The following is a 16,048-nucleotide window of genomic DNA, read 5'->3' on the forward strand; positions in this document are numbered from 1 at the left end:
CAAATCAACACTTTTCTGACCAATAGCAATAAATTATCATCAATAACTAAATAGATGCTTCTTGCTTCATTTATTTCTAAGCAAATGCCATCATTCCCAAATAAACTCCATCAATCTAATAACCTCTCCAGTGAAGCACAAAACATATTGACTCCCTTGCAGGAACATGTTCCTCCTGCATAATTCAAACAAGCACAGCCCATCCTGAGCCGTGCTTTCAGGCTCAACTGCTCACACTCTTCTTTGGTGGTTTCTTGACAACTAAAATGTGGCAAGTTCTGAGGATTTCAGGCAAAAACAGATATGGAAACTTTGACTTCTTGACAGTTTATTGATAGATTATTTAACAACCTCCTGTTTTTAAAGAACAAGAAAGGATCTATTGAAGAATGCCATGTAGAGCAAAGACGTCTCCTCCTTTGAATTGCAGCAGGAAACTTGGAAAGGAGCTATGTAGATTGCAGAGTAAACTCTGCAGAAATCCCTATTTTGATACAAAATAATGCCTTGATAGTAAAGGTCTCATTAATATGATTGGGTTCCCGCTGGGGCAGAATCTCACTGACTTCACAAGCTGAACAACTCCAATTGCTCAGGCACAAAAACTGCATCTGGACAAATTTTTAACTACTGCACAGTGGTCCTTTGCCACAACTGAACTCTCACAGTGCAAAATGCCAGCAAACAAACAAAACCCACAAAAGAATTCTAAAATTGTGAAATTATTATATCAGGAGAACAAAGTGCCTGCATCTTTGCTGGCCTTATCAATACACATTGATTTTTAGAAACAAAATCACATAGATACACAACATTCTAAAATAAAATAGTGTTAGAAGACAAAGCCATTAATCACCTCAAAATGGCAGAAGATATTCTCTCTATTATGTTGATGACTTGAATAATTCCTGTAACTGCAAGTAAAACCATTCACATAATAAACCATTCAGCATCTCATCAGCATTGTGTCACTGGAGAAGTGCATTACTCAGAACTTCCTCTGCACTTATTCCTTGATATTTACAGCTTCCTAAATGCAGCAAAGGAAATGTTCACGTAAACAGGCCATATACTGGCCCTGTACTGCTCCAAACTGCCTTCTCTTTTAGAGAAGGATTTTACAGTGATATTATTATCTGGCTTTTGCAATGTCATTCAATATAATTTGCTATTCACTATACACTAACTCTTATCTGCCTCAGTTCACAACCAAAAAAACTGAGACTAGCACAGGTTAACTGCAGACTTATTTTTCAATGGTAACTAACAAAACAAATACCATATGTAGAATTAGTTTTTAATTAGGAAAACTGCTGATCTTTTGCATGTAAGAAAACAGTTACTGAAGAACTATCCCATTTTTGCTCAAGTTGCAAGCTCGTTACTCTAAACATAATGCTGCTTTTTAAAAAATTCTTTAAATACTCCTCAGTTTGAAAGATAAGCAATACCTACAACATGTATATGCAACATTCTACCCAACCTCTATAGATTGTTACTTAGGACCTAGAAAATCCTTCATTTCTTTATGATTTCAGACAAAACAAAACCTACAATTGCTCCATGTCTATATCTTATATATATATATTTTTTTTTAACCCAACATGAAGCACAGAGGAAGTATCAATAGTCTGTTCATCTTATATTTTTATTTTTTTTAACCCAACATGAAGCACAGAGGAAGTATCAATAGTCTGTTTTCTCGTTTTACTCCCTTATGGCTATTTTCCTAAAGAAAAACCTGCAGAAATGCCTGTGAAGCAGGAGCCCCTAAAGAAGAGCAGAGCCCCCCAGCAGTCCAGGACAGGCGGCTGATCAGCGCAGAACACCCGGGAGCTGCCGCCGGGGTCTCCAGGGCACCACGCGCCGGTTTTCTGGATCAATCCCCAAGTTTATATTTTCACAAATCTTTTTACATGCAGTTTGATTTTTAACATTTTAATGAGCAAGAAGTGCATCTCCAGCAGGCAGCCACCAGAGCTGAAGTGCAGGGCATGAACCGCGTCCCGGGGGATGCGGCGCAGCCGCGGCACCGGGGGCTGCAGCCCCGGCACCACCTGGCTCCCCGTCCCAAGGTTCCAGCTCTTTTCATAATCAAAACACTGCTGACATTATAAACCCCACATGGGCTTTCTAAAATCCTTCCCAATCAATAAAGCCAGTACATAACTTATCGGAGACAACACAGAGCTCATTGATTAAGTTTGGTTTCAGTAGCAAAGTTTTCAAAATAAATGAGGCAGGAACACCGTGCTCAGCCCTTCTGTGTCACAGCCACCTCTGAAGGTGAGGCTGGCTCTGCAAGGCTTTCCTACGCAGGCAGGACAGACTTGGGAAGCCAGGCTGGAAATACAATACACACCGGGCTCGTGTCCCAAAGCATCGCTCTGTTGCAACCAAACAGTAAAGAAAGCTCAACAATGCTGAAAAAATGTGCACATTCACTTGTGAATTTAATATGCAAGCTGTAGCTGAAGTCTTTTTTATTTTTAAACCCTTCACCGTATGCTCCCACTTCCAAATCAACAGAACAACTTCAGATTTTCTTAAATACAGTGGGTTGCTTCACTTCTGCTCAAATGAACATCACTAACAAATATCCCACGTGCAGCTGCAATTAAATAAACCTGCACTGATAAATGAAGTGCAAATGACTGGGCTAGAGAAGGGGCTGCTGCAAAGTATCTGCTCCTAGAAAGATGCACGAGACACCAGAGATGCAAAAGGGAACAAGAAGTGTAGGGAGAAGAGGGACAAAAAAGAAATTAGAATAGCAGGAGATCTGTGGAAAATGCTGACTGATTAAGGAGTGATACTTCCATAGGAATGGGAGTCAGAGCAGGGAACAACACACCACACAAACCTACAGGCTGGGAAAGATGAAACTGGAAAGACCACCCAGAGGAGAGACTGGAGCCTCAGCTGTGGATGCGGGGAGGTGGAAAGGAAGGACCCCAAAGCCCCACAAGCACACGTTACAAGAGAACACGGCCAGTGAGGAGTTTCCCATGGAGAAGAGATGACTCCACTACGAAAAAGGGGGATTGCTGCTTCACTTCCTTGCCCTTACACCTGGGGCAAAGCACAGCTGAGGCTGCTGCAAACAAAACACCACACAGAGAGGATGGGAACTGTCACCTTGCCCAGCCTGAAAGGCCACCTGACCCCAGCAAACCAGCAGGAAACGCTCCCTCTGCCATGGGGGGACACCAAGAGACTGCCAAGAACATCAACAGACTGAGGAAGGATGGAGAGAAACTGGACAAGGAGGCCCAGAAGGGAAATGCACCCAGCCTGAAGGGCTCAGGCTGTGTGAGCACAGGGACCAGCACCAGGGAGCAGCCACTGGGGGCTTCACTGCTCCTCAGAAGCAGCACCAAATTTAAACACTACAGAAATGTTAATAGTGCATCAAAAGTGCTAAGAGATTAACTGAAGAAAAACATTATCCAATTAAACACGGGTTGTCCATTAATGTCTCCTATACCCACAGAATTGTAGACTGCTGTTATATTTAGTTCAATTATTTGGATAATTTTAAGCTAACAATTAATTAAATGATCCACTGCAAGGGAATAACAGGTTTAAGAATTCAAAAAAGCAAACAATAACATTAAACCCAAAATTTCTCTAAGTTCTAAAGGTTTTTCTAGTTTTGAGAAAACTGGTACAACACAGATTCTTTTTAAAAAATCATTGCTTGTTTAAAATATTTATGTCACATTTCATACTGCATTGATTTTGCAATAAAATCTTTTTATTCCTTATATCCTTACTGAGCATTATTGAATTTTGTAATGTAGTAAATATTTTAAGAAATTATTTTCATCAGCTCTTTAAAAGAATGCCCAAAAAAATCTGGACATAATTTGCTTAATAGAATGACTTTAAATTGCCTGAATTTAGTTTTATCTCTGTTTTTCTAATCCTACTGGTATTCGAATACAACTTCATAGCATTTGTTCTGTGTTCCAGAAATGCACCAGCTTTTTCGGGGCAATTCTAAAGCTTGAATTAGGGGAGGGTTTTTCTCCCAGAGTCGCCTGTCCCTGTCTGAGGGTCAGCAGAGGAACAGGGCCAGACAAAATAACATCATTTCATTGAAGGTAACTGACTGTTCTCAGGAAAAGGCTGTTTTAAACAAACAAACAAACAAACAAAAAACCCCCAACACGTACATCCACAATCCTGGAACCAGGAAGAGCAGGAGATAAATAACATTTCCTAGGCATATTGAGGCCTGCTAGCATTTAAATATTTTAAACGTACAAAATATGTGCACAGATGGGCAACTTTTCTCCTTGCATTACTAAAAACATATTTCAAGATAAAGCTCAAAATCCCTGAATTTTTTAAAGCTAATTGTGACTCTGTTTCTTAGCATTCCCAGCCCAAGGCCAAAGCTCTCCTGCCAGCAGCCCCTCAGATGTGATTTGGACATTAGAGGAGAGGCTGCGAGCTCCCCGAGCTCTCGCTCCCCTCGCAGCACCAAACCCAGCAGATAATGGGCCCGTGCTCAATTCCGGCTCTGCTCAGCTCCTCCTGGGACACGGCCCAGCAGATGTGATAAAACTGTGGCACAGAAGTAGCTCTAGTTTTTGCCTTAATGACAACTTCAACCTCTCCACTCACAGAACAAAAGAACAGGAACGACTATTACTTTTCTCCAGTAGAAAAAAAAAATCGGAAAGTAAAGCTGAACTAAATATTTAAGCAGTTTTTCAAAGAGATCTCCTCAACAAATGTCTTTAAAACCGCTTCAGTAGAAGCAGAGATTTAGTTTCATTCTAAGAGAAATAGACTTTAGTTTAAAAAAAAAAAATCTACAGCTACTGTTGAACTGTTGAATAATTGTTCCAGTCTTAAATCACAAATAATTGAAAAATTATACTAACAGGCATAAAAAAAAATCAGGTCCAATTATGTGCATAAACAGTGATCAATTGGTAAAGGTAAGAAGTGTCAATAGCAGAGAGCTGGAACACCGATTCAATTAAATGTATTTTAAACATTTAATTACTAAAACCGAGGAGCATTTTCACTTGCAGATTTGAGGTGAGAACTATTAGCTGTGAAAAGATAATCACATCCTGCTCAGCCCCTAAGTCAGTTGCACAGGTACACTGCACCAAAACCAAAGCTTTAAATCTATCCTTGGGTTAGCATTTGTTAAATATTATAATTCTGGCTTAAGATGAGTGGCCTTTTCAGCCTTGGTCTCCATCGCTCTATTCAGCTCCAAGCACATACCCACTTAATCAGCAATCATTGTTCTCTGAGGCAGGACTTTGTTGTCAAGACAAGCACTGAAACCTTTAAAATATTTCAGAACTGGCATAAGAAAAAAGTGATCTTTGTCAAACAAGGACAAATTTATGCAAATCTTTTATAAACATTCACAAACATTTATTTAGCTTTTGAAATGTTGGCCTCATTTGAGAGCATGAAAATGAGGGGGAAGTAGGAAGATGCAAAGGACAGCTTAGAGGCTGGCACACTACATAAATATTCAGAAGGAAGATTATAGGATTCATGTTAGGCTGTCTTAGGTTTCTCCAAAGTCCACATAGAATACCAAAGAACAAAACTAACGAGAAGTAGAGCAGATGTTAGACAATGCAGCAGCCCTCTTTTCCACACTCACTTGGCTATACTTCGATGCTTTCATTTTTTCTTTCAATATGGTCAGGTCATTCAAGGATTCTCCTATAGACTCTGTATTGTGGCTACAGCGCTATAAGCTGGACCTCTGTCAGCTTTCCAAAAGTTCCTGATGAAAAGGCATTATGCAAATTGTACCTCTCTTACTCTCTTTTCAGGAAAAAAGCCTCCAGTATGCAGTCATTGGAGTATTGGAAGTCCCAGCCTTCATTTCTGTATGGTTGTGTTTGCCTTAGGGCCATGCTGCTTGTTTTGACAGTGGATCCCCCCAGATAGTTGGGATTAGTCGAGCTTGTTTAGATAAACTTGAAATCAAGGCCTTCTCTAGGTAGACAGCTAGATGTAGCTACTGAGTTTCCAGCTGCCTTCTGCTTTCATCCCAAAACAACTGCAGATTCACAGCAGAGATCACAGCCACAGGCTATGTCACACACATAAGTACGAAATTAAAGGCTGCTAAAAGAAGCCTTTGTAAGTCTTAGTGCTAAAATAAGGAATCTGTACTGCATAGTTTAAACAAATTATTGAAGAAGCACCAATAAAGGTCTGCAGCAGAGAGTTAACAAGATGTGTGTGAAAGAAATGCTCTGTTTACATAACTGGGCAGGATCAGGCTTTGCTAATCACCACTGCCCCATGCACTGTGCAGCCTCTCCAAAACACAAGGCAAGGAAATTCTTGGAAGCACTGTCTGCTACAGCACCCGAAAAAGAGCTCTGTTCATCAAATACAAACTTTACCATCACAGGAGACTATTGTGGCAGCACTGCTCCAGTCACATTTTCACTCATATACACAACCAGGTTTGATCTTTGCTATAGTCAGATAATGCAAGCCACAGGGATTCATTCTCACAAATATAATATGTTCAAAGAGAATGGCCAGAGCTCCAAACTGAAATTAAAACCTAAAATCAAAACCCGCCCATGTAACTACATTACACCTTTATAATCTGCACTGTAGTTCAGTCCCAACAGGATATTCATTTTTCATAAGGTAGGAAAAAAACCACAAACAGTTCTGACTTTTTTAAAGATTGTAATCTCTTCTAGCTGGGTGCAAATGTTCATATACACTTCTGCCACATCCAGGCACAACAGATGGGAAACTGAATTAAAAGAAAAATTAAGCCCTAGGATGTTATCAACGAACAACCAGCAAACAAAAAAAAGGGAAGAAAAAAAAAGAAGAGAGAAAAAACAAACAAAAAACTTAGTTCAACAAATAGTAAATATCATTTAATATCAACTCCCATCTCTTGTTCAAGAAAAAGGATGTGCAGAAACTTGTAATGTTGGAACACTTTAAAGCCAAGAGCAGAATTTTGTGTCTAAGAGGACAAGATAAGGATTCACCAGCCCCTGCCTCTGTGTACAAGAGGTCTCTGGAATCACATTTCTGCCACTTCCACATTAGAGAAATTCTACCATCTCCCACTGCAAAACTAAGTAACTTCACTGAAAAGGCCTTTTATGGAATTTCAAAGCATGAAAAACTGTGAGATTAGACTTCAATTTCTTCCTGCACTGGTTAGCAAAGAGAATCCTGAATTCCCTTTGTCATTCCATACCATAATTCCCCACCAGTGACAGCCTCAGCAGAAACAAGCTACAGCCTGGGAATCCAAACCAACAACTGAGCAAACAGCTAATTCCTGACAGGCATGAGGAAACCAGTCCCACCAGTGCCAGTGGACCTGGAAGAAAACAGAACAACACTTTGAGAGTTGTTACCGGAAAATGAAATCTGACTGTGAGGATGCAGCTGTCACAGCACCGTCAGGTACCAGCAGCTGGCACAAGCCCTGGATTTGCCTTCTCACAGGTGTCCAAGTGCTCAAGATGCTCCCCTCTGCTGAGGAACGTGTTTGGAGCTGTTGGACACCCCCCTCACCCAGGCAGTATCTGCCTGTCCAGGGAGGAAGTGTAACAAAGCTGAACAACCATCCCAAAGGGGGCAACAGCTGACCAACTTTGAAACTTCCCAAGGCCCTGCTTCTCAGGCTCCTGCTCCCATCACACCAGCCTGAGAATTCCCTAAAGAACAAAGATTCAAATGATGAGTATGATGAGGACACTCCTGCCCACAGGGCAAGAAGAACTTCTCTAACATATTTTGCAGAGATGAGATGGAGTCAGTGATCACTTCAGACAACTGAAGGTTATAAGAGGATAAAGCTTTTTGAATTTATCAGCATTTCTACAACTTTCAGATTTTCAAATACAAGAATATGTTAGGGAGAATTGTGGTCAAAACCTGAGAGCTATAAAAACATTCATTAGCCCTGGAAAGTGGTTTTTAATTGAAAAAAGGAGAGCTGATATGACCAAAGATGACCAAACTCAGAATGAGAAGTTTTTCAAGTGCAAGGCGAAGAACTCTGGACTTCCCTGGTTTAACAAGGGTCGTGTCCAGCTTGTCCCTGGAACATGCCACCAGTTCCATTGGTGTCCAGACACACGTGAAGGATGGGGTGTGTGAATACAATGAGTGTCATCTACCATCACCACCAAACCCTCCTTTGCAAGGGCCAGCACTCCCCTCTTCCTGTCCCTGAAACACCCCAGTCAGAGCAAGGAAGAGCTTCACAAGCAGGAGGGGAGCTGCCTGTACCTGAACATGCCAACCCCCCACTGGCAGGACCAGCAATGTTATTTCATATTCTTCTTCAACAAAACAAAGATGCTTTCTACATATTACAAGTCTCTAAACAGTCATTTTGAAATGGTTTATGAATCGATCCGTAGCACCAGTATAAAAGTGAATGGTTCAGGAGCCTGATACAAGACAACTTCCAAAACTATTCTGCTACTGACTGCCTCACCAAACCCAAGCAGAATAATACTGCTGAAGCATCTCCCATTTTAAAGAAGGCAGCTTTACCTGCAGTGAATATTTTATACCTTTATCAATAAATTTAAACCAAAGTGATAATGATTACTCACACTAGGCCTGATCCCACAACCTTTACTCACACAAGCAGTCCCACAGGATTTTAATATCACCACCTCAACGAATAAGGCTTTGCAGGACAGGTTTTAAATTATTCATATATTCACAGATTTTTAAGACCAGAAGGGACCATCATGATCATCTAGTCTGACCTCTTGTATAACAAAGGCCATACGATTGTAGCCACTAATACTTGCACTCACTGAATCATCTGTGGTAAAACCAAATGGTGTTTAGCAAACTTCCAATATCTATTAAAATTTTTCACAAAACAGAACTGAGATGGTTTAGAAAATGGCTTGGACATACTTCCTCACAGTTGAACCCAATTATTCCTCTGTTTCTATTCAGAAGTCTCCTGACATCTGGACACTGGCTCTTGGTGTGGTTTTCACAGACAGACTCCAGAGTCCAACACGACCTCAGGTACTCTCAGGCCAAAATCAAGCACCTCCTGAGCTCCTTCAAAACATTAACTGCCAGTTAATTACTATTTGCTTTCTGCACTTTTACCACTCCTACCCTGCACCATGACTTCTGAGACACAGATATCGTAAGTGAAAAGACATTCAATTAATGCTATCAACGATGCACAAACAGAAAACCAAACATTTCCACCTCAGCTCTTTCCCAGACAGGATCATGTGGAGCAGCTGCTTCAACCACAAGCTTAAAGACAAAAACCACCAGGACCACTTTTCTACATTTTCTAAATTACTAACTGCTCAGCCTTTCCCACCCAACTTCATCTGCTCCTGAAAGAACAGCTCTTTTTTTAAATTACTCTCAAGACAGGTTTTATCATACTGTGTATGCAACCTGTAAGGTAAAATGTTTATCCTCAGATTATGTGCAATTCAGAAATATCCAATTGGATTATAATCACCCCTGTTCAAGCAGCTCAGTCCCTTAGTGCACACAGACTTTCCAAGACAGGGGGTTTATGCTCCATTAGTGGCCAGCACTGTGTAACGACTCTCCAATCACACAACTCTCGATGACACAAAGAAAGAGCTTTTTATTTTTCCCTGTGTGCAATGTTTGCACAATGCTCATAGACTTTGTACAAGAAAGACCATTAGTTTCTATATAAAGACTGCCATAAAAGTTTTATAGTTTATCTATAAATGTATAAAGATTGTTGGTTTCGTTATAAACTCTGTTTCAATGCCAGTGGAAAGAAAAATTACCAGCAGAATGGAAGTAGCAATCTGCATAAGTACCAGCTTGCAAGCACGCATACCTCAGTCATTCCTGGAGTAATTAACTGAACATACAATAGTTCATCAAATTACAGACAAGCCATCATACCACTGAGAGCAGCTCACAAACAGCAACCATCACAACAGCACTTTTCCTTTCCTTTTCAGATGAGCTATAAAGATTAAAACAGTCAGGAGCCAAATGATGCATTACTGGAAATAAAAAAGTGTTTTAAAATGGACTGCATTTTCCATGGTTGTCTAATTCCTCCTGCATCTGCCACTGATTATTTTACTACTTCCTATTTCTATATATTTATACAACAACTATTTGCTGTATTGTCTCTGACAGAAGTTTTTATCTTTACTGCAAACTTCCTTGTCTTTAAATTAACCCAGGAGAGTTGTTAATCTTGGGATTAATCTTCAAAACAGCGGACAGCCAAAATTCATGTGGTGCCCTGCCATGGATGGTGTTTACAATACCCCAACAGCACAGGATTCCACCTAAACAACATTGACTTCATTACTAACTTTTTATTAGGAACCCAAGGCAGAAAATACAGTGATACAGAAGGATTTTTCTTGTATTCTATCTACAGTGACTGCATTTTGTAAAGAAAAACTAGGAGTTCTCATCTGGTTTAAATTCTGAGGTCATGCTGAAAATCCAGCACTGGGAAACTGCTGCTTATAATACCAACAGTTACTGATTTCATGCTAGGTAAAACCACAAACACATACATATACATTTTGTTCTTAAAAACTATTATAAAACAGCCCAACAAGTTAAAACGGTCTCATATTTTAAAATGTATCTCAAGACTACTCCAGTGTCCCTCCTGCCACTCAAAAAAGCCTCATTTTACCCATTTCAAGAGGCCTGGAGCAATCATTAGCATTTTCTCCCCTTGGTAAGGCTCCTCAGCTACCTTGTCTATGACATTTTCTATAAAATATTCCCTTATACAGTTATTTAACAGATTTAAACCGTAGATGTCATTGTGGTCTGAACATGTCAAAGACAACTTGAGGGAAAAAAATCAGGACACGCAGAATTCACTTTGTCAGTAATTACAATCAAAATTCCTGCAATGTGGCTGGCCTGCTCATTACTTCCTGACTTTGTATCAAACCCCTTATTTACATTTCAGATTACATTCTTCATGAAACAGTGAGATCTATCAGAGCTGAGAGGACTGAAATAATGAGGGAGAAATATTTTAATAAAACGTGTTGGGTCTGCATTACTTCCGTGTCAGAAAGAAAGGTTTCTTCTGTAGCCATGGATCATTTATTCTGTCTCTAAATGAGAAGCAAAAGATGAAACTGATGAACTTTTACTGCCCATTTGTCTTTAGCAGACAATTAAGACAGAAGATCAAAATGGATTATCATACCACGCAGACAACTGGCCCAACAGTAATACATCTCCGGGACCACAGATTTGTAACTCTCTTTTATCCCTCCCCTTTCTTCTTACTCCTTTTTCCTCTCTAAAGGCAATGCTGGCTTTGTGGCTCAAGGGGAGCCAAAAGGCTGGTCATCATTATTCAGTCACAGATGTCAATCTAACCTCCCTTTTTTCTCAGTTTCTAAAGCAGTGAGGCACAATAATTTGTGACAGATTCTTTTACTGTAAGGTACAAAGAACACACAGAATAAAACATCTAGCAGCAGCGAGGGTCTCTGATCAGATGTGCTGGTACATGGGAAATACAGTGTATGTAAAAACAAGCACTGAGAGTTTAGATGAATAAAAAAAAACTTGAGGTGTTTTTCCTTTTTTTTTTCTTACTAATAAGTGCTTTACCTTGTGTTGATTTAACTCAAATATTCCTTCTGGATTAAATCATAAATGTTTGATTGCTAGAAACAATTTTTGCCTGCGCTAACATGCAGATCATCTCTCTCCTTTGCATACAGAATACACACTGAAAAATCAAGGGGTTTTTACCATGGATTTTCATCTGCAGTGACATGGCACTTCCACATTTTTTTTTCTTCCAAAGAATAATAAACCAGAAATTTTAAGAAATAAACCTAACTTGACTGATTTGCAACATAAGGACAAACGTGGATGTAGCTCTTCCTCTCTGGCTTACTTGAATGTTCAAGTGATTTTTCAAATCTAAATCTGTCAGCTCTGGACATGTTCTCCTCTTGAAGAACATCGAGCTACCAGGATCAGAGAATATTCTGTCCATTCATCAACAGGAAAAATGTCTTTGAAATCTACTCAAATCTGAGAAGTTCAGCCTCGTTTCTTTTGCTTTCCCTGTAAGTTCGCATGTGCAAAATATCTGACAAAGTAAAACCCCAGCCCAAAACCACACAAACACAGCTCTGTGTTTTCAGGGGGTCTGACATCAGCCATTGGAAATTCTGACTAGAACTGGGTGAACATCTTACGAATTTTTATGAGCCTCTGGCTCCTCTGAGTTTCATTCAGTCTTGCATATTCACAGCAATATAATACAAGTCTAACCATTTCCAGCAGAAGAAAGGGGATTGTTAGGAATTTTCTGAAGTCAATTGTATTACAAGGCTCTCCTGTAACACCTTGATCCTGGACACAATTGACTGTCCCAGCTCTGAAGGGCCCTCCTTTCACTCGTGATTAACCTGAGACACAGCACTGCTGAAAAGCAGCTAGTCCTCACAGAAACCCAAACTCAGAGAGCTGTTTATTAACAACTTACAGACCTACAGTGGCAATAAGGATGCAGTTCTCCAAAAGGTTTAGTTCCATGCTACTCCATGTGTACAGCAAGTCCTAACAATGAACTACAGAGAAAAGCAGTCAGGTAGTTCAATAGGTGCTTTGAAAAAAATACTATGACTACAAAACCACCCAGAAGGCCTGGTCAAGGTCCCACTGCACGCAGTGATTACAGCCAAATATGAAACCATTTGTCTTGGCTGTGGAGAGCCGTCACAGCTAACAATTTGTTAAATGCTTTAGTCTAAATGCCACAAAATTTCACATTGTGTGAAAACATAATTAGAGGGAAAGGATCTGAGCTAATATAGCTATGCTGACCCTAACCTGATATCACCCAATTTCAGAGACTCATTGAGACCAAATTTATTGTTCTGTTAAACAGCTCCACCATGCCATAGCTTCAGCACTTGCCAGGAGTGGAGGTGCAGGAGCTCACCCACGGCAGCACCAGGCCAGGGCTGAGCCTGGCACTGGACACCCAGTGCCCCCCCTGTGCCCCCCTGACACCCCAGAACAGCCCAGGCTCCAGCCCAGGCCACTCCCGATGGCACAGGCAAGGACGAGGCAATTTGGAGGTGTTAATTCCACAGTCAGCTAGAGCCTGTGAAAAATTCCTAATTCAATCTGTGTTTAAACCAAATGATAAATCCCTGTGTGTTCTACCCACACATTTGGGCTTTTATACCATCTTTTTGAAGCAGACTAGAGACTGCATGATCAGGCAAGAATTTAAAAAATGTGCTGTAGTGCCAGGTGCCCAGTTAAACACAGCTATAAACCTCAGACAATGCAGAGAGCTCTGCCAAATGAACTGCGGCTCTGGCACCTAAAGGCAAAAAGTGAAATTTATTAATCAATTTTCCTTCTTGCTCTCATGTTCGCTGGTAAAAATGAGATTGTAAACCAATCTTATGAGATCCAAATTCTTCCGTTTTCTGCTTTATGTGTAAAAATGTTTTTATCCTTCTGCTTCTAATTACAGCTTCTTTTTCTTTCTAAGAATGCATTTATCTCTTTCAGTAAAAAGAGCAGCAATAATATGTTGAACAACCCTGAAATAAATTTTGTCATGTAAAAAATTAATTACGCATTCCAAACCTGGTCACTGTAGCCCTCTGGGAATTGCCTCCGCACCTCAGGATCTGTAAATAATTGACAGATAATATTAATTGGCTTTGGATTAGTGAGCAAGCAGAGAATCACACATTAATATTTGATCAGAAGATGATAGCAACCCTGGCAGGGGATCCAAGGAGGGCAGCTGAGGCTGCTGTGCTGATAAGAGCAGGGAAGGACTTTTCAAGGCTCTCCCTTTACCCTCCTCCAGACAGAAAAAAACTGCACATAAAACACACACAAAACACATGAAACCAAAAATGTCTGTGTGTACATACACACACACACACACACATATATATATAAATTACTTTTGAAGAGAAGCCGTGGTGCTAGACTGAACTTCAGGCTGGTGCTTGGGCTGCATCTTTCTGGCTGCAATTTGCCATCTGGGCTTATCACCAGGAATGGTTACCCAATGATTTTGGTTAAAATCAGACAGCCAGTTTTGCCACCTCCAAGCACTGTGCTGATTTATCTCCATAGACAATTTTCATTGACACCAGTTTACAAATCCCTCAAAATTACTTTGTACTTATGTTAAGATATGCTCCCTAAAAACCCAAAAATATGTATCCAGAATTGGAAAGAGGCAATTAACACAGTTCTGGAACCTGTCTCATCAGGAAAACAAGTGTGAAACACTTCAGAGTAGCAAGCATTCAAGACTGATGCAATGTCCTTACTCCTTTGGCTGTCAGAATAAATAATAAGGTAGTATTCCCTGAGAAGTTATCTTAAATTTAATTAGAGATGTTCATAAAACAACAGAATACCATGATTGAAATTATTTATACGACAACCTATTTAAAACAGATCTCTTCAAAGCCATCCATTTTTCAAAGGAATACATCGGAGAAGGCCACATTCCATTCTACAAAGATAATTTTTTAATTACAAACACCAAACCATATAACAATCAGGCAAGAGCTCAGAATCAAGTTCAATGCAAGAACAAACGAACAGTATCGTGGCAGCATTGCCCTTGGGTGCCAGGCTGGGTCTGGTGCTGCAGACACAGCCCCAGGCTGGGCCACGCCTGGCTCAGGAGCGAGGGTGGCACGGGCACCTCCCCTGCAGTCCCACAGGTGCCAGGCCAGGTGCCAGGCTGGGTCTGGTGCTGCAGACACAGCCCCAGCACCTCCCCTGCAGTCCCACAGGTGCCAGGCCAGGTGCCAGGCTGGGTCTGGTGCTGCAGACACGGTGCCAGGCTGGGTCTGGTGCTGCAGACACAGCCCCAGCACCTCCCCTGCAGTCCCACAGGTGCCAGGCCAGGTGCCAGGCTGGGTCTGGTGCTGCAGACACGGTGCCAGGCTGGGTCTGGTGCTGCAGACACAGCCCCAGCCCCTCCCCTGCAGTCCCACAGGTGCCAGGCCAGGTGCCAGGCTGGGTCTGGTGCTGCAGACACGGTGCCAGGCTGGGTCTGGTGCTGCAGACACAGCCCCAGCACCTCCCCTGCAGTCCCACAGGTGCCAGGCCAGGTGCCAGGCTGGGTCTGGTGCTGCAGACACGGTGCCAGGCTGGGTCTGGTGCTGCAGACACAGCCCCAGCCCCTCCCCTGCAGTCCCACAGGTCCAGCCCAGAGTCCCCAGAGCAGCGTTCCCCGAGTGAGGAGCTGGGCCATGGTGGCTCTTCTGCCAGCAGGTGCAAACTCCTTCTCAAGATGTATTCTGTACACATGAGAAATCCAACAGCCTGGGCCTTTATAAACTTTCCAGGTTTACATTTTCCAGACAATCAGACCTGGTCTGGACATCTCACTGTGATACATATACAATATATCAAACTGTACAGGCAGGTATCAGCAAACCCGTCTACATTAGCACAGCAAATCAGAAACAGAGAGCAAGGGATCTCCTTTTAAAGCTTTACTTTGAAAATTCTTCATCCTAGACACAGGTAAGTGAGCACAGTGTCCAAACACACAAAAAGATGTGACCAGCTGTGCTGGCATGGGTCCCCTCTGCACACAGTTAGCAACTAACAGGACAGTACAGCTTCACACTTCAGCACAGCAAGCACAGCATCAGTGGTAAAAGAAACCATGCCACACCTATTTAGATGCATATTTTTAAATAATTTTAAAATTAATTAATGGAGGTCAAGATATCAGAATTTCACCAAGGAAAAGAAAACCCAAATCAATGAAAGAAACAAATTTGTATTGCTGCAGACATCCACAATGGTGTCTGAACATGAAACCTACATTTCTCCCCCTTCTATTGATCCATTGCTCTCAAACTTAATATAAATATATATACACATACTGCCACACACAACATTTTATCATTTACCATTCTCATAGGGAAATGAGAACTCAATTTGACATAAATCCAAAGTGTGTTTGCTCTAAACACATTTGTCCATAGATGGCAAACCATATTCTCATTCT

General features: G+C 41.2%; 1 protein-coding gene across 6 annotated transcripts in view; it reads right to left on the reverse strand.

Moving 5' to 3' along the window:
- DENND1A (DENN domain containing 1A) overlaps positions 1–16,048 on the reverse strand; it is a 152,164-nt gene that overhangs the window by 109,091 nt on the left and 27,025 nt on the right. For all 6 annotated transcript variants that reach the window (XM_039730577.1, XM_039730579.1, XM_039730576.1 and 3 more), the window contains exon 3: positions 13,639–13,682. In XM_039730577.1, coding sequence (XP_039586511.1) covers positions 13,639–13,682 — 44 coding nt within the window. The remainder of the gene's footprint in view (positions 1–13,638; positions 13,683–16,048) is intronic.

The sequence above is a fragment of the Passer montanus genome, unplaced genomic scaffold (assembly GCF_014805655.1).
Source record: "Passer montanus isolate IOZ18808 unplaced genomic scaffold, ASM1480565v1 scaffold73, whole genome shotgun sequence".
NCBI classification, from domain to species: domain Eukaryota; kingdom Metazoa; phylum Chordata; class Aves; order Passeriformes; family Passeridae; genus Passer; species Passer montanus.